The sequence below is a fragment of the Thamnophis sirtalis genome, unplaced genomic scaffold, assembly GCF_051295495.1.
Source record: "Thamnophis sirtalis isolate CommonGarterSnake01/CBP01778 unplaced genomic scaffold, rThaSir2_p1.2 scaffold_2, whole genome shotgun sequence".
Taxonomy (NCBI): domain Eukaryota; kingdom Metazoa; phylum Chordata; class Lepidosauria; order Squamata; family Natricidae; genus Thamnophis; species Thamnophis sirtalis.
In genome coordinates this window covers 65,513,576-65,537,124 of record NW_028261382.1, presented here as the reverse complement: position 1 = coordinate 65,537,124, position 23,549 = coordinate 65,513,576, and the positions used below count along the sequence as shown (strand labels likewise).

The window sequence follows — 23,549 nt, the reverse complement described above, 5'->3', positions numbered from 1 at the left end:
CTGCTGGCAGTTGGCAGAATGCAATATGCATTCTAACCATTGCGAAATATGGATGGATGGATGGATGGATGGATGGATGGAAGGAAGGAAGGAAGGAAGGAAGGAAGGAAGGGGAAAGGGAAAAGGAAGAGTAATAGTTATAGCGATAGCACCTAGACTTATATACCACTTCATAGTGCATTTACAGCCCTCTCTAAGCGGTTTACAGAGTCAGCCTTTTGCCTCCAACAATCTGGCTCCTCATTTTACCCACCTCGGAAGGACGGAAGGCTGAGTCAACCTTGAGCCTGGTGAGATTCGATCTGCCAAATTGCAGGTAGGAACCGGCAATCAGCAGAAGTAGCCTGCAGTACCGCCCTCTAAACACTGCGCCACTGTGGCTCTGTATACAGGTAGTTCTTGATTTACGACCCATAAGTAGGAGTAGAATTTCCCTGGCGAAGCAAGACGAGTTGCTAAGTGAGGCAGGCTCAATTTTATGATCTTTTTGTTTCTTGGTTAAGCAAATCACTGCAGTCGTTAAATGAATCGCAGACGTTAAGTGAATCTGGCTTCTCCCACTGACTTTGCTTATTTAGAAGCCAGCCGGGGGAAGATCGCAAATGGTGATCACATGACCCCAGGACATTGCAACCGTCAGTCGCCTGAATTTTGATCACTTGATCCTGGGGATGCTGTGACAGTCATAAGTGTGAGGACTGATCGTAAGCACGAGGACCAGTTGTAAGTGTGAGGACTGGCTGCAAGCACAGGGACTGGTCATAAGTGTGAGGATCAGTTGTAAATGCGAGGACTAGTCATAAGTGTGAGGACCGGTTGTAAGTTACTTTTTTTCAGGGCTGTTGTAATTTGGAACAGCCACTAAATGAATCATTATAAAACAAGGACTACCTGTATGAATGCATACATCTCCCATAAACCACAACTTGGCAAATATTTTTTCTCCGGATTCAAAACATTTGGCCACGAAGCTGGGTCAGCGAGGCCGGAAGGCAAACACCGAATCCATCGAAAAAACGAATTCCAAGTCAGAAGGCTTGGCCGACGGGAAGCCAATTCGCCACGCTTACCATTTTCAATTTGTGCTGCTGGAGGATCTCATCCAGGTTCTGCCTCTTCTTGTAGTTGAAGTAGAAGTTTTTACACTGCGAGACGCTCTTCGACCCCACCATGCGGGCAATGGCGGACCAGTTGCGTCCATGTTCAAGGAGACCTGGGGTGGACAAGGCAGAAAAGCAGACAGTTTTTTTAAAAAGCTTTAGAAAGGCAGAAGGTTTAAAAAAAGGCAGAAAGGCTAAAAAGCAGAGATAGGAAGATGGTTAAATGACAACATGATAAAAAAAAAAACCCAAAATGCTAGCCAAAGAGGAAAGTAGCAAAAATAGAACCAAATCTCAGCGGGAGACCCATCCATCTTTTTCCCCCCTTGGGAAAAAAAAAACCCAAACAAGGCCAAACCATGAAAGCACTCTAACCTCTCTCTCTCTCCCTCCCTCCCTCCCTTCCCCCAGTCTCTCTCCCTCTGACTCTCTCTCTCTCACATACACACTGTCTCTCCCTCTCTCTCCCCACTGTCTCTCTCTCCCTCCCTCCCCCAGTCTCTCTTCCTCTCTCTCTCCCTCTCTGATTCTGTCCCTCTCTCTCTCACATACACACTGTCTTTCCCTCTCTCTCCCCACTATCTCTCTCTCTCTCTTTCTCTCTCTCTCTCACTGTCTCTCCACTCCACTGTCTCTCTCCCTCCCTCTCCCCCTCCCCACTGTCTCTCTCCCTCTCTCACACACACTCTCTCTCACTTTCACTGTATCTCTCCCCGCACTGTCTCTCCCCCCCTCACTCTCTCTCAATCCCCCCTCTCTCTCTGTCTCTCTCTCAGAGAGAGGGAGAGAGGGCTGTAAAATGACAGTTAATCTTCTCCAGATTAAAAAAATAATAAAATAAAAGCAAGGATAAAAATAGAAGTCGGAAAAGTGCCTGAGAACTTTTCCTGCGTTTTTGAGGATGGGATGGGATGAAAAGCGAAATTGCTCTGCCTGTCATTCGACTCGGGGAGCAGGAAGGTGCGACAGTTGTTTGTCTTGGCACCTGTTGAGGACTTGAAACTTGGTTCCCCCACCCTTCCTTTGCTCCAGACCGCTGGATTTGCACCAACCCCAATTCTGAGAGTTTGCAAACAACCCCTTGTAAACAAGTCTTTCTTAGCCTTCATTTTCAAAAAGAAAGAAAGAAAGAAAGAAAGAAAGAAAGAAAGAAAGAAAGAAAGAAAGAAAACAAAAGGAAGCTGTCAACCCGGAATGGATTTTGGCTCAGCGCCAACTGTCCTGTGGTCACATCTGAACTTATGTCCACTCCTAATCTGCATTCCCCCCCCCCCACTGCTGGTGTGTTTAACTAAAGTTGAGTCTCATCTATGTCTGCCTTACAGGGCTGTTAAAACCCCCAGGGTAAGGGTGGAGTGAGATGCTTCTTGCAAACTCCGACAAACTTTGCAATATTTTTTTATAAACTACCTTGAAAGATAAATAAAATCACGTCCCTATTAAAAATGCATCATCCTGTCTGTCAGAAAGATGCGGGGGGCTAGGGGGGGGTCTCTGGAGCCTTAAAGAGCCTTCAGCGGCCCAGGCTGGCATCACACCTACCTGCCCCAGTGCGGTCATACCCCATGGGTAATACATCGCCCACATGCCCACCCGCCCATCTTTCCCTGCAGCAGCCGCATATTCGTGCACCCACAGCTGCCCTTATCTTTCCAGCACCTCCGATTAAAAAAAACACACACACACCAACACCTGCTTTCCAAAACTATAATTACACACACACACACACGCCTGGGGAAAGACATGTCAGCAGCTACCTTTGGCTCCTGCCAGGAAACACCCAGTGTATCCCACAGCTGGGAAAAGGCCCCCCAGTAAGTTGCCCTCCCTACAAACTCCACGCCTGCCTGCCCGCCTTCCCTTCCCTTCCCCGGTGCTCTAAAAAGTCCCTGCTAAATTTTCAAACTTTTTGGAAGGGAAACTGGAGGTGGTTTCCCATCCCCAAGCCAGATCCGGGCTTTGGGAGGTCCGGCCCAGAAGGCACGGCGGTTGGACATCACCCATTGGGACCTTTCCACCAGGAGCCACGCCAGTGGGACACTCCCTCCTCCTCTTCCCTCCCTCTCCACAACTCGTACACTCAAAACGGCTCAGATTTTCCACTTATCCCCCCCCCTTTACAAACCCCCACTTACATCCTGGTCCACATTCATCTGATGGCTGCTGGACCGAAACCATACGCGGGGAAGGAGGCAGGCGAATTCTCGGGAGTTAGGGGAAGGAGGAGGTCAGACCAAACAAAGCAACCCCCCTTCTCCCCCAGTTTTTTAAAAAAGAAAGGAATAAGGAGGAATAAAAGAAGAGATCAGGCTGGTTCAGATGCTCTCTTCCTCCTCTCCTCCTCCTCCTCTTGGCTGGCTCGTATCTCACTCTCACGTTTCTTGCTCGCCGCGGACTCTCTCAGGGCAGTCCCGGAGAAGAGGCATGTGCGCCCAGCCGCCGCTGCTCCCGGGGAGGGTTTTCTGCAGCCGGTGCCAACTTCAAACTGGGAGAAAGGTCAGCCGATCCCAGAAGGCTCCTTCCTCCTCCTCTTCTTTCCCTGGCAGTGCCAACCCTCCAACTTGCTCTGCGCCTCCTCCTCTACGTTTTCCAAGCGAACCCAGACTCCCACCTGCTCGGTCCCTGGGCGCCGCTTCCCAGCCGTGTGTGTCTTTTACGGAGGTGGTGGTGGTGGAGGAGGAGGAGAAGAAGGAGGAGGATTCGCTTCCCTTCCCTCCCAGCCTCCGCAAACTCCCTTGCCAGCCTTCGCCTGCCTTTCCCCGAGCGGCTCTGGGTGCCAGGAGGGGCAGGAAGAGAGGGGGAGGAAGAGGAGGAGGAGAAGGAGGAGGAAGAGGAGGAAGCAACCCAAAGAGACAGATTTTGGGAGAGGATCCAGATTGCGACCGAAACGTGCAGACGGGTGAAGCCTTCGGTGGGGAGAGCTGAGGAGGAGGAGGGAGGGCTGGCTGTAAGGGAGGAGGTAGGAAGCACCGTGGGGAGCTAGCCCCCTCTGCTTCTCCGCCCTCCAGCCCTGCCCCTATGTGACCCAGAAGTTTGCTCCGTCTGAATGTGACCTCTAGACAGCGTCCACAAGCCGCGTGGCATCGGCCCAAGACGACAAGGGTGCGGCCAACTTGGCAAGACTTCCCCCCTTCTCTCTCTCTCTCTCTCTCTCTCTCTCTCTCTCTCTCTCTCTCGCGCGCGCTCTCTCTCTCTCTCTCTCTCTCTCTCTCTCTCTCCTCTGAATGTCAACAGCAGGGGAAAAAGAAACCCAGGAAAACAAAGCCTTTCTTAATCGCTTCCTTCTCTCTGATCTGAATCAAAGGGGTTGTTCTTGGCAGCAGCTCCCACGCAAATGGGGACCCCCTCCTGCTGGACCTCTGTTTCTTTCCCCCCCCCCCCCCCGCTCCTTCCACACACACACTCTCACACACTTCCCCCGAGGGTGGATTTGGTCCCAAACGTTTTGGCTTGCAAGGTGCACCAGATCAGTAACCTGGAAAGGAAGAGGTGGCGGGGTGGGGGGCAGAAAGGGAAAGCCCCTTTCCTCAGGAATGAGTGGGGCAACTCCAAGTCCCCCACTCAAAGGCAGGAAATGGAGGGATGCATGCTTTCTCCCTTCCTCCATGCAAGGAGGTGCGCGTCTCCTGTCCCCAAAAATGTAGAAAGCTTTGGATTAGCCGGAAAAGGGGGAGCCCCCCCCCTCCCAGGAATGAGCCCACCACAAACCCCATTTATTGTGGAAAGTGAGGGATGCATGCTTCCCCCCATACACATACATTCAAGAATGCACCTCTGCTGTCCCCCAAAATGTAGAAAGCTTTGGACTGGGCGGAAAGGGGGATTCCCCCCCTTCCCAGGAATGAACTCACCAAGACCCCCATTTATTGGGGAGACTCAGTCCCCCTCCCAGGGTAGAAAACTGAGAGAAGCATGCTTCCCTACCCCCGCAGCCCCCCATGCAAGAACCTGCATCTTTCCTGCCCCTCAAAATGCAGTGGACTTTAGAGTAGGCAGAAAGGGGGGGACTCCCTCCCCAGGAATGAACCCACCAAGACCCCCATTCTTGGGGAAATCCAAAGCCCCCACTTCCCAAGGCAGGAAACTGACGGATGCATGCTTCTCCTCCCCCCCCATGCAAGGAGTTGCATCTTTCCTTCCCCCCCTCCCAAAAAATGCAAAATTGCTCATCCAAATCTTCACTCTGACCCCGCCCCCCGGACTTAGTTCACCTACAAGGGGCAAGTGAAAGAGTCTCAGCTTCGAGCAGGACAACAAGACCAAAACGACTTCTTCTCCCCGCTCTCTCCCCCCTAAGAAAATACCCCCTTCTCCCCCACCCCACCCACAGCACCAAGAATGGACAGCCCAGGGGTCAAAGCCAAACTTCAAAGGGTGGGCAGGACCCCGATGTTCTGAATTAAGCTGTGCCACCACCAAAGTTCAAAAAAAGCCTGGTGAGCCAAAAACTCATCAGAGGGGCCAGAAGAAAAGAAAGAAGCAAGCAAAGGGGGGGGGGGGTGAATTCTGCAGCTGGTATAAATTATGCAAATTGGGTTCATTTGCATGTAGCCTCGATTAGACGGGTTTTGAGTCAGCTCCTGGAGGTGGAAAAGCTTGGAAGAGGTGGATAAAAAGATTGAAAGGTGCGGTACCTCGGTCTAAAATGCCTCTTCATGCAAGCATAACAGAGTTGGAAGGGGCCTTGGAGGTCTTCTAGTCCAACCCCCTGCACGAGCAAGAACGCTTACACCACTTCAGACAAATGGTTGTCTAATCTTAAAAACTTCCAGTGTTGGAGCATTCACAACTTCTGGAGGCAAGTCGTTCCACTGATTAATTGTTCTCACTGTCAAGAAATTTCTTCTTAATTCTAGTTTGCTTCTCTCCTTGATTAGTTTCCATCCATTACTTCTTGTCCTGCCTTCAAGTGTTTTGGAGAATAGTTTAATTTCCCCTCTGTGGCAGCCCCTCAAATATGGGAACACTGCTATCATGTCACCCCCAAGTCCTTCTTTTCATCAGACTAGACATACCCAGTTCCCGCAACCGTTCTTCGCCTCTAATCCCTTTTGACTCTTCTCTGCACTCAACAACTTTTTTTTATATCATGATGACCAAAATTGGATGCAATATTCCAAGTGTGATCTTACATAATGAAGTATGACCAGCTAGACCAGGCTAAATACTTATGGAAATGTAGAACAAGTTACAACAGGGTCTTCCAGTGTTCTTCAACTCTCTGAAGGTCATCAAAAGAGTAGAACAGAGTTGGAAGAATAGAAGAGAGAATAGAACTCAGAGTTGGAAGGGACCTTGGAGAACTTCTAGTCCAACCCCCTGCTCAAGCAGGTGATCCTATAAAGTTTCCCCTTGCACATATGTGCTAGCAGTTCCTGACTCCAGGGGGCGTTGTTCACCACCGTTTCAAAGCCAAAGAGCTAGCGCTGTCTGAAGACATCTCCGTGGTCATGTGGCCGGCATGACTCAATAGTGAAGGCGCACTGAACGCTGTGACCTTCTCACCAAAGGTGGTTCCTATTTTTCTACTTGCATTTTTACGTGCTTTCGGACTGCTAGGTTGGCAGAAGCTGGGACAAGTCACGGGAGCTCACTCCGTTACGCAGCGCTAGGGATTTGAACCACTGAACTGCCGATCTTTTTGATCAACAAGTTCAGCCATTCATCCACCGCATCCCGGAGATCCGATACGTTCCATAATTTATAATCAATGGACTGCCATAATTCCATAATTTCCAAGATTGAATAAGTCTGGGGATAACCAAATCTTCCATTAACAGGTTTCCACATTCCACCAAGGAATGAACTGGATGAGTTTGGAGACCAAAAGAAATGTATATTTCTTACAAAAATATCGAACAGGCAAAGTCCACTCTGCTAAATGTTATTTATCAAATGACGCCAATAATGATATTTATTTAGCATGGAGATTCTCCAACATCTGAAAGGATTCTCTTCTTAAAGGAATCTAAGGATGCTTGAGGTGGGTGTTTTTGGATGAGGGTGATAGAGAATGGTTCCCAGGTTGGATTTGGTCTTCAAGAAGACAAAACTCTTGACCCAGGAGTGAGAGTCAATTAAACAAAACAACACAAGACCCTCATTTCTACCTGTGTGTACAGATGGATCTTGACAGACTTGAACACAGGAAATTCAATGTAGAAAAAAGTAAAGTCCTACACTTAGATAAGAAAACACCAAAGGACACATATAGACTGGGTGAAACCAGGCTTCATAGCAGTCACTGTGAGGGGGATCTTGGAGTCTTAGAGGACAACCAGCTAAATATGAGCCAGCCGTATGCAGCGGCAGCCAAAAAACCCAATGCAATCCTAAGTTGCATTAACAGAGGGATACAATAGAAATCAAGTGAGGTACTAATACCACTCTGTAAAGACTTAGCAAGACCACACCTAGAATCCTGCATCCGGTTTTGGTCACCACACTATAAAAAAAATGTTGAAACTCTAGAAAGAGGGCAGAGAAGAGCAACCAGGATGATGAGGAGACTGGAGGCTAAAACATAGGATGAACAGTTACAGGAACTGGGAATGGCTAGTCTGGAGAAGAGAAGGACCAGGGGAGACAGGATAGAAGCCTTCCAATATTTGAGGAGCTGCCACTGAGAGGAGGGGGTCAATCTATTTCCCAAGGAACCCGAAGGCCAGACAAGGAATAATGGATGGAAACTGACCAAGGAGAGATTCAACCTGGAAATAAGGAGGAATTTTCTGACAGTGAGAACAATAAATTAGTAAACTAAACCTGCTGGGCATGTAGTTCATATTTATGACGGTTATAGCATCACTGTGACCCTGTTGTCGATAAGAGCCACTTGTAAAGAGTCTGAATTTTGATCCATGTGACCAGGGGGGGGGGCTGCAATGGTGGTAAGTGTGAAAAACGGTTACAAGACACTTTTTTCAGCAACTTGTTGTTACTTCAAACAAGTCACTAAATGAATGGTTGTAAGTTGAGGACTACATGGACAGATTTTCACATTAACAGAGTTGGAAGGGACCTTGTAGGTCATCTAGTCCAAGTAGGAGACCCTACACCATTTCAGACAGATGGCAGTCCAGTCTCTTCTTGAAAGCTTCCAGTGATGAAGCTCCCACAACTTCCAGAGGCAACTTCTGTTCCTTCAGATGTTGTGGAATAATGGATGGAAGAATAATGGATGGAAACTGATCACGGAGAGATTCAACCTAGAAATAAGGAGAAATTTCTGACAGTGAGAACAATCAAGTTCCCACTGTCAGGAATTTTCTCCTTAGTTCTAAGTTGCTTCTCTCTTTGATTAGTTTCCACACATTGCTTCTTGTTCTATCCTCAGGTGCCTTGGAAAACAGCTTGACCCCCTCCTCTCTGGGGCAGCCCCTCAAATATTGGAAGATGCTCTCCTGCCTCCCCTGGTCCTTCTCTTCATAGACCAGCCATGCCCAGTTCCTGCAACCGTTCATTGTATGTTTTAGCCTCCAGTCCCCTCATCATCCTGGTTGCTCTTCTCTGCACTCTTTCTAGAGTTTCCACATCTTTTTGTAGATCCTGGTGACCAAAACTGGCTGCAGAAGACCCTCCTATCTGGACCTCATCCAGAGCTGACAGGTGCCAAACTCCCAGACTTTTAAGCAACCTGGTGCATGCTTAAAAACGAAATTCCCTGCTGTTGGAAGGTGCCCAGATTACAGAAGATCATTTTCAATCTGTGCCAGAATATGTCAACACTCCCCAGAACTTCACTCTCCTTCTAAGCCAGGAATTGATTTGGCTTCCTATAATTGAGAGGCTACTTTGGAAATAAAATTAAAAAAAATAAGACCAAAAAGAAGGTTTCCAAACTAAGGACCTCAGCTTACAATTGTATACTCTGCTGAATGTTTAGGCAGCCTGGGGGATTGTGGGTTTACTATACCATAAAAATGTCATTGTGCACAGAGTCTGTTTTGTCTCTCTTCACTTTGGCGTTAATTGCAGGGCGTATCCTGCTTTTGTCTCCCGGAGCCGTACCAAATCTTTCCTCCTTCGCTTCGAACCTCCTGCTGGCGGCCCAGATCCTATACCTAGTGATTTCTTGCATGGAGCAACAAACCAATGTCACCTGTCACCAGCCAAGCCATTTCGGTGCCATCTGCAGAGTCACCAGGAGCCACACGAAAGCATTACGTGGGCGCTAAGCTAAAAACCCTGTTCAGATAGCAACAGAGACGAATATTTGTAGCTCGGGCTGAATTGTGGAGTCCTTGGGGCTTTCTGAGCTTGCTGGTTTTCTTGCAGATGTTTCATGACCCAACTAGGGAACATCATCAGTGCTAAAAGGAGTGGGGTTTGCCAAGTGGAAAGGGGAGGAGGGGGAGGAAGAGGAGGAGCACTGCAGGGTCCTTGATGCTCTCTGAGCTTGGTGGTTTTCTTGCAGACATTTCACAACCCAACTAGGAAACGTCATCAGTGTCAGAAGGGAGGGGATTGCAGAGAAGAAGAGGAGGAGGAAGGTGGGAAGGAGTATTGTGGAGTCGTTGGTGTTCTCTGACCTTGGTGGTTTTCTTCCAGATGTTTCATGACCCAACTAGGGAATGTCATCAGTGCTAGAAGGTTGTGGGTTTGCTCTCTGTTTATATTATCATGGTTTGTCCTGCCTGTGTTGGGGCAAGTATTCTAGGTCGGTTCCTTGAGAGAGCTGTTGTTGACTGTTTGTTTGTTTGTTTGAGTTGGTAGTTTCTTGATTTGCGGCCCTGATGGCCAACTTTTGTCACGCATAGGTTCTCTGTGCGCACACGGGCTGTCCCCAGTTGCTCTTCCAGTTTCCGGCATGTCCTTGCTGTTCAGCTGGTCTTTGCACATGACGGAGCACTGGAAATCCAAAGACCAGTTGGCCGACACACATACGTGCAACAGAAACTGGAAGACCAGCTGGCTGGCACACGCATGTGCATTTGCCAGCTGGTCGTCGGGTTTCCGGGCTCTGGCGCATGCACACATTCCAGTTTCGGCACTCGGTGAGGAAAAGGTTTGTCGTTACTGATTTGGGGTATTGTTTACTTCTTGACGGTTGCTGCAGTGTTAGTCTTGGTGTGAACCTCTGCTCATATTGGATATTGAGGGGTTTTTGTTTCCTTTTTGGCTAGGCAAGCCACTAGTGTACAAAGAGACCAAACCTACTCCCTCCTCGCGCTGATGACGTTACCTAGTTTGGTAATGAAATGTCTGAGAAAACAGTTCAGCTCAGAGAGCACCAAGGACCCTGTTCCAACACCCAGCCAGCCACTACTTCCTCCTTGTTGTTGTCCCAACTGCCTAACAGAGAATGTCAGACATCTCCCTAAGCTGGGTCATACACAACCTTTACACTGCCTTAGCAACTCCTGAATTTGTCCGAAACAAAATACCATCGAAGGCTTGCAAGCAAAATCTGGAGGCTTCCATCCACCATGCAAAACACCTTCAATCTCAGGATGGCCAGTAATAGTGTCAACCCACCAAGAAACACAACTGACACCTGAAGCAACCAACACGCTCACTCATCACGGGCATCTTGCAAAGAAAAGGAAAGCCAAAAGCTTACCTTTCTTGGCCGTTTCCATCTCCTCCTCCGTCCAGCGAGAACTTTCGTTCATCTCCAAAGAAGCTGGTGGAAAGAAAAGAAGAGATTAGAAGAAAAACAAAAACCTTGGGGGGGTGGGGGGTGGATAGCAATAGCCTTTAGACTTATATACCACTTCACAGTGCTTTCCAGCCCTCTCTAAGCGGTTACAGGGTCAGCCTCTTGCCCTCAACAATCTGGCTCCTCATTTTACCCACTCCGGAAGGACGGAAGGCTGAGTCAACCCTGAGCCTGGTGAGATTTGAACTGCCAAACTGCAGGCAGCCGGCAATTAGCAGAAGTAGCCTGCAGTACTGCACTCTAACCACTGCACCAACATGGCTCGTGTGTCCGTGTGTGTATGTGTGTGTATTTATGTAACACTTAGTGACATGCCATTTGCAATGACCTTCCTATCGAACATAACTTTTTCTTTGCCTAGCTGACTTTGGGCCAATCACCGGGAGATGATGAGTTCTAGTTCCTGCCTTAGGATTGAAAACCAGCTGGGTGACTTTGGTCAAAATCACCAGGAGACGGCAAGTTCTAATTCCATCTTAGGCATGAAATCTTGGAGACACTCCAAAAAAGAGCCACTCTGTAATGGTTAAGGGGCTAGCCTAGAAACCAGGATACTGAGAGTTCTAGTCCCACTTTAGCCAGGAAAACCAGGTGGGTGACTTTGGACCAGGAGACAAGATTCAGATTCAGATTCAGATTCAGATTTAATTTATTTGTATGCCGCCCTTCTCCGGGAGGGACTCAGGGCGGCGAACAACTCAAAAGGGGAAAAACACAATACATATAATTAAAATACACAAGAGTCATACAGCCATACAAGTCGAGAGGGGAGGGGAACTCATCAACCCCAGGCCTGCCGGCACAGCCAGGTTTTGACGGCTTTCCGGAAGGCCTGGAGAGGGTCCGAATCTCCGCGGGGAGTTCATTCCAGAGGGCCGGAGCTGCAACAGAGAAGGCCCTCCCCCGGGTAGTAGCCAGATGGCATTGGCTGGTAGACGGAACCCGGAGGAGGCCGACCCTGTGCGATCTAACGGGTCTGTGGGAGGTAATTGGCAGAAGGCGGTCTCTCAAGTACCCAGGTCCAATACCATGAAGGGCTTTATAAGTTACGACTAGCACTTTGAAGCGTATCCGGAGACCGATCGGTAACCACTGCAGCTCGCGGAGGATAGGTGTAACGTGGGTGTACCGAGGTGCACCCACAATCGCTCGCGCGGCTGCATTCTGGACGAGTTGTAGTCTCCGAATACTCTTCAAAGGCTGCCCCATGTAGAGCGCATTGCAGTAGTCCAGTCTTGAGGTCACAAGGGCATGAGTGACTGTCGCGAGTGCCTCCCGGTTCAGGTAGGGGCGCAACTGGTGCACCAGGCAAACCTGGGCAAATGCCCCCCTGGTCACAGCCGACAGGTGATGTTCTAAGGTCAGCTGTGGGTCCAGGAGGACTCCCAAGTTGCGCGCCCTGTCTGAGGAGTTCTAGTTCCTGCATAGGCATGAAAGCCGGCTGGGTGACTTTGGTCCAATCACCAGGAGACAGGGAATTCTAGTTCCTGCATAGGCATGAAACCCAGCAGGGTGACTTTGGGCCAATCACCAGGAGACGTGAGTTCTAGTCCTGCCTTAGTCATATAAACCAGCTGGGTGACTTTGGGCCACCCAGCTGGTTTTATATCTCTCTCAACCCAACCCACCTCACAGGGTTGTTTTGGTTGGGAAAAAATTGAACGAGGAAGGAGCATTAGGTATGCTCTCCACCTGAGAGTTATTTATAAAAATAATAAAAGCAGGGATAAAACAAAACAAAAATAAAAAGAGGAAAAGCTGCTTTTGTTCATAGTCTTATCTTGACGGTTCTGATTTTCGGATCTCCCGTCATAAAACAAGGCTTGGATAGCTAGAATCAAACCACAAGCCAAACGGACGTGCAGCTAAAGTTTCCCCCGGGGGAAACTAAATTCAGGTGATGAACTCCACCAGTTCCTCACCTGAAGCTCCACCAGTTGGATCGTCTACCAGGTCTTCCCATTCAAGCTAAGACTAACTAAGCCCAGATCCCGGGATCCACCCCGTCGATTTCCAAAATGAGATTTCTCCGTAGTTCTCCACAGCCCTCAAGTGGCCAAGAGAGGCAACTTCTCCAGATCTACGCAGAAGACTTGTCTGTCTGAGGAGAAGGAAGCGGCTTTCCAGAGGATTCTAATCCAAAATTTGTCATCTCCTGTCCTACTTCTTCACTCTGGCTCCGCCCGTGTTTTGGAACAAATCTCTCGGCACGCCCTTCCAGGTTGTCCTAGAAAAGCAGCCCCATTTCTGACTTCCCTACCTATATCGTCTGTCGCTTCCAAAGCAAAAGAGAATTAAGCTTATTTTATTCTTACTTGCCTGTTTGTGAAAGCAATGCTTTTGGTTTATGTTTAATTATATATTTTGGACTCAATTGTGGGTCGTAAGTCGAGGATTCCTTGTACACCACAACGTGGTAGTTGATAGATAAATAGATACCCTGTTTCCCTGAAAATAAGACCTCCCTGGATAAAAAGCCCAGTTGGGCTTTTGAGTGCATGCTCTAAAATAAGACACCCCCCCCAAAAAAAATAAGCCCTCCCTGAAAATATCGCAACACAGCAGCAGCCATGAGGTGACTAAACTCGCCGTCTCCTGCACCTCAAAAAGAATAAGACCTCCCTGAAAATAAGTCCAAGTGCTTATTGGGGGGTGGGGGGGTGTCCAAAGAAAATAAGACTCTGTCTTATTTTCAAGGAAACACAGTAGAAACGTAGATAGATAGATAGATAGATAGATAGATAGATAGATAGATAGATAGATAGATAGATAGATAGATAGATAGATAGATAGATAGATAGATAGACAGACAGACAGACAGACAGACAGACAGACAGACAGACAGACAGACAGACAGACAAGAGAGAGGGGGGATGATGGAAGATAGATAGATAGATAGCTTGACAGACAGACAGACAGACACAGACAGACAGACATAGAAAGAGAAAGATGATTGATATAGAAAGATGGTTGTTAGATAGGTTGCATGGTTGATGAGCAACTGAATGGAGGTAGCAGTGTTTTACTGGCCGGATGCCCTTCCTGATGCCAATGCAGAGTTTTGTACAGCAGAGATATTCTCATTGTGCCCAGGGAGAAAAATATCTGCCTCTACCTGGGATCGAACTCACAGCCTCCCAATTGTGAGGCGAGAGCTCCACCTCTGGGCCACTGCACCACTCTTTTTTCCCCAGCACAGTGCCATTAAAAAAGAAAAGAAATCCACGCACCCTCCCACATAGACTAACGTCTTGTTCTTTCGGCCCTTGCTTTGAGAGGTTCCCCCTTCACTTCCCCAGCAGGAATCCCTTCTTGATCCCTGGATCCATTCATCCATGCTACGGAGACCTACCTAGCTCAGAATTCTGCTGGGGCATGGCCACCTCCTCGTGGTTGGCCTCGTTGGCCATGGACCGAGTGATGCGCCCTTTCCGCCAGCCCTGGCTATTGGCCGTCTTGCGCCCTTTGGAGGTGACAGCTTCCTTCTCGTCATTGTCCTCGCCGGACGTGTCCTCGTTCTTCTCCCTGACAGAACCAGAGAGCAAGAGAGGGATGATCAGTTTGGGTTTTCTGCAGGAAGCGGGAACATCACTGCGGCCAATTTACGTCGGTTTTGCTTTTTGGAGCGCATTCCACCTATACCTTCGGCTAGAGTTGGATCTCAGATTACTACAGCAGGCTTGGGAGGGGTGCACCTCATTGGGGAATGTGTTTTATGACACAGACTGAGGGAGGGGAGGGAAAGAACAGGGATAAAGTTCAAGTATAATTCAAATGAGGCTTAGATCTGACTGCAATATGGTATTACCAAAATGGTGCTCCTGATAAATGACTGGTTTTCTTTTGAAACTTGGCTCGAAGCTCATGAATCAATTAGGACACCTTTCGGAAATCTGACACCCAGATTGCTATCTTCCACTAGGAACGGCCAGATAAGGCTTCGTGGATCTTGGAAGTCCAGCTTATGCCTCTTGCGGCTGTGCAAGGACTCCAAATCAGACTTGTCAGATGTTACAAATCTTTTCTATCCTGCTCTACAGAGTGGAGAGTTGGTCTCTGACAGAAAGCCACTTGAAGAGACGAGAAGCATTTGAAATGTGGGCTTCCAAATGGCTGTTAACATATAAGCTGGGTTGACAAAATCAGAAATGAGGTGGGGATAAGCCACCTGGGTAAGCAAAGGGAAATAATCAAAGCTGTCAAAAAACGAAAGTTAGAATATTTCGGACATGGGATGCGACACCCGGGAAAATACGGCATCCTTCACTTAATCCTCCAGGGAACGATTGAAGACAAAGGAGGTCCAGGCAGAAGAAGAACTTCATGGCTTCAAAATCTAAGGGCCCGATTTAGACAAAGCTCAGCAGCACTTTTTCATGCGATTGTTGATAAAAATAGGATTGCCAACATGATCGCCAACGTCCGATGACGGATATGGCACAAGAAGAAGGACTCCAAACTAGGCCCTTGCTTGACTCCTCCTTCCACCCCAATTGGCAGTTTCCCCACAGAGCACACTGATGCCAAATGTTCCTTCCAGCCAAGGCTTAATCTTGGTTAGAGAAAGTTGGCCAACTCTTCCATCTAGAGAGTCTAAAAATGCTGATTTCCCCTCCTGGTGAACTCAAGGGCACGGCATTTCCAAGTCGTTTTTGCAGCCTTCGATGGCCAACAAGCATTTTGGTGCTCTGGTTAGAAGCAGGAAGGGCCTTCGCGTTTCCTTCGGCCTGTTTCAGGAAGACCTCGAGGTACATCAACCGTTGCAACCACATGGAACAAAACCGAGGTATCCTGGATCAAATTTGTACCAGGGATCAACGGTACAGAATCAAAAGCAGACCATTGATAGAAGCCAATGGGTCTCTACTGAACATCCAGCCACATGCTAAAATCCAGCCCTTGCTTATCAACGGAGACCGAGTGGAGCAAGTGGTCAGTTTTAAGTTTCTGGGTGTCGTCATAAAAGAGGAGCTGACCTGGGGCATCTCACATTGCAGCCCTGGTCAAAAGGGCCCAGCAGAGATTATACGACCTGAGACTTCTCAGGAAACAACAACTGAATAGAAAACTGCTGGTGACCTTCTACTGCTGCACCATGGAGAGTATTTTAACTCACTACGCCTGTGTTTGGTTTGCCAATTGCACAGGGGCAGATGGGGCAGCGCTCCGGAGGGTCAACATCATTGCCCAGAGGACCATGGGTTGCCCTCTCCCCTCTTTGGAAGAGCTTTATAGCTCCTGCTGCCTTAAGAAAGTCCAAAACCTTCTTAAAGATCCATCTCATCCTGGACACTTTTTTTTTTGAACTATTACCATCTGGCAGACGGTACAGGACAAGAAAGATAAGGACAAATAGGCTGAAAAACAGCTTCTATCCCAGGGCAGTAACTATATTGAATTCTACTGTGCAGTGCAATATTAATGCAATATCAGGAGTTTTCAATTCAATTGCATAGAATGTGAACGATATGTGTTTGTGTTTTATTTTTTATAGTTTTCTTATATATGAGGTACACTGAAGATGGCATTTAATTTTGTTGCACGAGGTGCAATGACAATAAAGTAAACTAAACTAACATCCCTTGCAAGATCTTAGAACTTAAATCTGCCCCCAGTGGCTTTAATTAAAGTTATTTCCTCGGATAATACTAGGACAGTGAGGGTGAAACTTTTTGGCACTGAGTGCCCAAACCGGAACACTCATGCATGTGTGTGTGTGTGCGCGCATCAGAGCGCCGCAAATCCAAAGACCAGCTGTCTGGTGTACACAGGCCTGTTTTTGGGGCAGTTTTGGGCCATTTTCAAAGTGGTTTACAGGCTGTTTTCAAGGCGTTTTTGACCCGAAAAATGGCCTGAAAATGGTGGGAAAATGGCCCGAAGAATGATCTGAAAAGAGCCCAAAAATGGCCTGAAAATAACCCCAAAACGGCCTGAAAACGGCCTGAAAATGGCTCCAAAACCCAGCCTGAAAATGGCCTCAAAACAGCCTGAAAATGGCCCTGAAAACGGCCCAAAAATGGGCTGAAAATGCTCCCAAAAATGGACTGGAAAACAGCCCCCAAAACAGCCTGAAAATGCCCCAAAAACGTTCTAAAAACGGCCTGAAAATGGTGGGAAAATGGCACGAACAACAACCTGAAACAAGCCCAAAAATGGCCTGAAAACAACCCCCAAATGGCCTAAAAACGGCCATCCATACTGTTGTCCCCTAGGATGGCCCTTCCTCAGTTCCCAGGTCTGCTGATTTCCTTTCCCAGAATTCCCCCGCCCGTGGGATTGTAACTGACCACTCTTAGGAACAAAAACCTCCATCCTTTGCAAAAGCTGCAAGATGGGGAAGGCGGTGAATCAATTCCTCCGTTGCAAGAAGCCAAATCCATGCCTAATTCTGCCAGATTTGGGGCGGCGAGAGACTCCCTAGAGCTGACCCCTACTCTGCTCCCTGGATTTTTACTACACCTGAAGTGTAAAACATGGACAAAACTTGGGAAGAAATATATTTTCCAGGCAGGAGAACTCTAGCATTAAAACCGCAGCCAGGCCCAGTTCTTGTATATAAAAAACACTCCTTTCAAGCAACATTGAGTTTAAGGGGGTAGGAAAAATTCACCCATGTCCTCTTTTACGTTGGTCGGGAAGGAGAAGGAGGAACAGATGCAGCCAATATAGCGTTTCATGGATTTATTTAGGAGATGTTCTGACGAGGCTTCCCCAGCAGCACAAAGCCGAGTCCTCATCCTGATAAAACTCCTTTTATTTAATTGACAGTGAATTCCTCTCCAGCAAAGTCTTTCCTCTCCCACAGTCTTTCAAGATAGTTCACAATTACCGACCTTATTCAGGCCTGGAGAGTGGCCAGGCCGATATCTTTCAGACGCCGCAAAACTTGGCAAGAATGCAGGAATGAACTAATGGTCTCCTGCAAACTCCACTCCCCTTTCGCTCCTCTTTTATTTCCTCTGGGAGGGGCCATTCATCGTCCACCTGTGGCCTTATTGTTCCCTTCATCTGGCAACTCTGCACATGCGCACACTGAGAACAGGCTCCAGTTGTTCTTCTGCCCCATTGATCTCCGAATCTGAAGGTAGTTGATAACTGTTGGATGGCCCTGGCCCATCTCTGCCTCAAACACAGAGCCCTCATCAGAGCCTTCCCCAGACTCCGGGACTGGCCTATGTTCCTCCCCAACCTCCTCATTGTCCAAATTTGCCACCAGCTCCACTGGTGGTCCACAACAGAAGATCTGTCTCTTCCCCTTGCTCCAAATGGCCCTGGAGGCAATTGTATTATCAGCTGCACAAAGGCAGCAGGGAAAGACTGAGCTGGGTTTTTAAGCAAACTTTGGGAAAGAGAAAAAAACATCACTTCCCCCCCCCCCCGCTTTGTTCTTCTTTCTCTTTCCTAACTTCTGTTTCTCTTTGCCTTTGATCTTATTACAAACTCTGATAAAATTACAAAGCCCTTCACGCGCACAACCTCCCCGCCCAAAAAAGCATCGCTCAGTGAGTCACAAAAATCGAGGCAAGAAACGGATGCAATGCTAGCCTCTTTTTCTTGGAAAGCAAACGCCCCCCCACCCCCTCCACTTCCGAGACTTACTTTGTCAGTTCTTCTTTGTCGTTTTCGGATTCTGGCTTCTCCTCTTCCTTCTCAGCATCTTTCTCTTTTTCCTCTTTTTCTTCTTGGTTATTCCGGGGCATCTGTTGCTGCTGCTGTTGCTGCTGCTGTTGCTGCTGTGAGACAGGGAAGGAGAATAAAAAATAGAGGAACTAAACATCTGAAGGAGACGAAACTGTCTGTACTCCCCCTTTCAAACGTAAGGAGACGCGAGACTTTGTCTACACTCTCTCCTATTCCCACACCATTGTTCCCCTGATTGTTCTTCTTTTTAACCAGTTGATGAAAAAGAAATTATGTGCTGCACGGTTCTATCATGAACACATGCTTGGACAGGGATCCAAAGATGGGAGAATACATCATACATGCAGACATGACTCTTACAGTTTCAGCCTCCTCATGTGTTGCAAAACAGCCCAAGAAAGAAAGAAAATCTTGAATGAAAAATCTGTCAGAAAGTGACCAAATTGCTGTCACCCTGCTACAGCCATCTATCTATCTATCTATCTATCTATCTATCTATCTATCTATCTATCTATCTATCTATCTATCTATCTATCTATCTATCTATCTAATCTATCTAATCTATCTATCTATCTATCCCATCCACTTTTTCATCCCATCCATTCCGATCTAGCAACATTCATTCATCCATTCATCCCTCTGTCATCTTTCTGTTCATCCCATTCATCAATCCATATCCATCCATTCGTCCGTCTATCTATCTATCTATCTATCTATCTATCTATCTATCTATCTATCTATCTATCTATCTATCTATCTATCTATCTATCTATCTATCTATCTATCTACCTACCTACCTACCTACCTACCTACCTACCTACCTACCTACCTACCTACCTATCTCATCCACATTTCCATGCCATCCATCAATCCATATAGGTAGCCACATTCATCCCTCAACATCCATCCATTCATCTCTGTCATCTATCTGTTCATCCCATTCATCCATCCATATCCCCCCACATCCATTCATCCATCCAACCAACCAACCAACCGTCAATCCCTATCTCTCTCAATTCATATCTGTCTGTCTGTCTCTATCTATTTATCGATCCATCCATCCATCTCTATCTGTTTGTCTATCCATTTATCTGTCTCTGTCTGTCTATCACTATATCTCCATCCATCCATCCATCCATCCATCCATCCATCCATCCATCCATCCATCCATATCTAATCGATCTACCTACCTACCCACCTACCTATCTCTGTCTGTCTGTCTCTATATCTATCTATCTATCTATCTATCTATCTATCTATCTATCTATCTATCTATCTATCTATCTAATCTATCTATCTATCCCATCCACTTTTTCATCCCATCCATTCCGATCTAGCAACATTCATTCATCCATTCATCCCTCTGTCATCTTTCTGTTCATCCCATTCATCAATCCATATCCATCCATTCGTCCGTCTGTCTGTCTGTCTATCTATCTATCTATCTATCTATCTATCTATCTATCTATCTATCTATCTATCTATCTATCTATCTATCTATCATCTATCTATCTATCTATCTATCTATCTATCTATCTATCTATCTATCTATCTACCTACCTACCTACCTACCTACCTACCTACCTACCTACCTACCTACCTCATCCACATTTCCATGCCATCCATCAATCCATATAGGTAGCCACATTCATCCCTCAACATCCATCCATTCAACTCTGTCATCTATCTGTTCATCCCATTCATCCATCCATATCCCCCCACATCCATTCATCCATCCAACCAACCGTCAATCCCTATCTCTCTCAATTCATATCTGTCTGTCTGTCTCTATCTATTTATCCATCCATCCATCCATCTCTATCTGTTTGTCTATCCATTTATCTGTCTCTGTCTGTCTATCACTATATCTCCATCCATCCATCCATATCTAATCGATCTACCTACCTACCCACCTACCTATCTCTGTCTGTCTGTCTCTATATCTATCTATCTATCTATCTATCTATCTATCTATCTATCTATCTATCTATCTATCTATCTATCTATCTATCTATCTGTCTAATCCACATTTCTATGCCATCCATCAATCCATATAGGTAGCCACATTCATCCCTCAACATCCATCCATTCATCTCTGTCATCTATCTGTTCATCCCATTCATCCATCCATATCCCCCCACATCCATCCATCCATCCAACCAACCAACCAACCAACCAACCAACCAACCAACCAACCAACCAACCAACCGTCAATCCCTATCTTTCTCAATTCATATCTGTCTGTCTGTCTCTATCTATTTATCCATCCATCCATCCATCTCTATCTGTTTGTCTATCCATTTATCTGTCTCTGTCTGTCTATCACTATATCTCCATCCATCCATCCATCCATCCATCCATCCATCCATCCATATCTAATCGATCTACCTACCTACCCACCTACCTATCTCTGTCTGTCTCTATATCTATCTATCTATCTATCTATCTATCTATCTATCTATCTATCTATCTATCTGTCTAATCCACATTTCTATGCCATCCATCAATCCATATAGGTAGCCACATTCATCCCTCAACATCCATCCATTCATCTCTGTCATCTATCTGTTCATCCCATTCATCCATCCATATCCCCCCACATCCATCCATCCATCCAACCAACCAACCAACCAACCAACCAACCAACCAACCAACCAACCAACCAACCAACCAACCGTCAATCCCTATCTTTCTCAATTCATATCTGTCTGTCTGTCTCTATCTATTTATCCATCCATCCATCCATCTCTATCTGTTTGTCTATCCATTTATCTGTCTCTGTCTGTCTATCACTATATCTCCATCCATCCATCCATCCATCCATCCATCCATCCATCCATATCTAATCGATCTACCTACCTACCCACCTACCTATCTCTGTCTGTCTCTATATCTATCTATCTATCTATCTATCTATCTATCTATCTATCTATCATCTTTTTCTATCCATACATATCCATCCATCCATCCATCCATCTATCATCTTTTTCTATCCATACATATCTATCCATCCATCCATCCATCCATCCTTATTCTCCTATTACTTGATAAGTAACTCAAGGCGGCAAATATACTTCCTCCTATTTTTACCAGGTGGGTTGTGGGGAAAACATGCTGGCCCATTTTAATCTGGATGACCAAAGGTTGTTCAATGTTACAAAGAGGCTACAAGATGCCCGCTAAAAAAACAGGCGGAGCTTCGGCTACACCGTTGCCACCGCCATCTTAACTTCTTAGACTTTCCAACGTGCCACTCCAGGCAGTTTCAGCCATGAGTCAAACCACAGCCACATCCCCCAGCCCTTTGCATCACTTCTGAATCTTAGTTTGAAATCGAAATCGGGCTCTGCGCACGAAACTTGGATCAATGGCACTTTTAGTAGCCTTGTGTGCCAGACGTTAGCTGCCCCACACCCCCTCCCCCCCGGGCTGTGCAAAGAGACAGGATGGTGGAGTGGTTAGTGTGCTGGATGAGAAACCACATAAGCCAGCTGTCTGTTGAACCAGCCCCTCCCTGGGCCCAATTGAATTGGCAGCTGTTGTTATGAGAAGAGGGGGGAAAAACCACGAGGAGGGGGCATTGCAGACCTTTCCTGGTGTTCTACAAATGAAGGCTGGGTCATCGATCCAGTCAATTAAGAACCACATCAATGCAAATCCAAGCTTGCAACCGGGCTACCTGTGCCATGCAGATCAACAGAGTTGGAAGGGACCTTGGAGGTCATCTAGTCCAACCCCCTGACCAAGCAGGAGACCCTACACCAGGGATGGCAAACCTTTTCTTACGGCATGCCAAAATTGCACGCACGCATGCCCACTCAATCTCCCCACCTGTGCATGTCCATGACCACCACCCCGTGCATGGACGCACCACCCCTCCCCAGGCTGCGGAGGCTTTCCTGAAGCCTGGGGAGGGCGAAAACCGCCTCCCATAGCCCTCTGGAAGGGTGAACAATCAGCTGGCTGGTGCGCACATGGACGCCAGAGCTGACAGCTGGCGTGCCACCAAATATGGCTCCGTGTGGCACCTGTAACACGCATGCCATAGGTTCACCATCACGGCCCTACACCATCTCTGACTGTCAGCCCAGTCTCTTCTTGAAAGCCTCCAGTGATGAAGCTCCCACAACTTCTGAAGGCAACTTCTGTTCCATTGATTGATTGTTCTCACTGTCCAAAGATTTCTCCTTATTTCCAGGTTGAATCTCTCTTCCACCTCTAACTTCTTCTCTTCCCCTCTGATATGAAGAACTGACTCCCCTCTTAAATATAATAGATTAACAGAGTTGGAAGGGACCTTATAGGTCATCTAGTCCAACCCTCCACCCAAGAAGGAGACCCTACACTATTTCTGACCAAAGGCAGTCCAGTCTTTTCTTGAAAGCCTCCAGTGATGAAGCTCCCACAACTTCCGAAGGCAACTTCTGTTCCATCGCTTGGTTGTTCTCACTGTCAGTAAATTCCTCCTGATTTCTAGGTTGAATCTCTCCTTGGTCAGTTTCCATGCATGCTGATTTCATCTTCTGTTTGGTGACTGGTGCTGGTAAAGGTCCATCCAAATTGTTTATCTGCCCATATAGGATAAAGTTGCCACTATCAATTCAATTTAGAACCACCCTTCTTCCCCCCCAGGAATCTGGAACACTCCTTTCTATATTATCCCCATAACGCCCCTGCGAGGTAGGCCAGTGAGCTGCCACGGCCGAAGGTGACTCTCTCCTCTGCTCTGCTTAGTCCTATTCCAACTCTATACAGGTAGTCCTCAACTTACAATGGTTCATTGAGTGACCGTTCAAAGTTACAACGGCACTGAAAGAAGTGAGTTACGACCCGTTTTTCGCATTTAACCACCACTGCAGAATCCCCCATGGTCAAGTCATTCAAATTCAGATGTCTAGCTACTGACTCACAGTTACGACGGTTGCAATGTCCCTGGGGGGATCACGTGATCCCATTTTTATTACCTTTGGACGAGCGAAGTCTATGGGTTATTAACTGAACAACTTCAGTGATTCGCTTAGCAACTGCGGCAAGAAAGGTCGTAAAATGGGGCAAAGCTCACTTTACAAATGCCTCGTTCAGCCACAGAAATTTTAGACTCCCTCGTGGTCGTAAGTCGAGGACTAATCACAAGAGGAATCAAACCA

The 23,549-nt window shown here is 47.2% G+C and overlaps 1 protein-coding gene across 10 annotated transcripts in view; it reads right to left on the bottom strand.

The window, feature by feature from the left end:
• NCOR2 (nuclear receptor corepressor 2) overlaps positions 1–23,549 on the bottom strand; it is a 205,648-nt gene that overhangs the window by 96,446 nt on the left and 85,653 nt on the right. For 9 of the 10 annotated variants that reach the window (XM_087705827.1, XM_087705828.1, XM_087705830.1 and 6 more), the window contains 4 exons: positions 18,361–18,494; positions 14,114–14,286; positions 10,663–10,725; positions 1,071–1,213 (listed from right to left, as the gene is read on the bottom strand). In XM_087705827.1, the coding sequence (XP_087561953.1) occupies positions 1,071–1,213; positions 10,663–10,725; positions 14,114–14,286; positions 18,361–18,494 (513 nt within the window). The remainder of the gene's footprint in view (positions 1–1,070; positions 1,214–10,662; positions 10,726–14,113; positions 14,287–18,360; positions 18,495–23,549) is intronic. The other variant, XM_087705832.1, reaches the window with a different exon arrangement.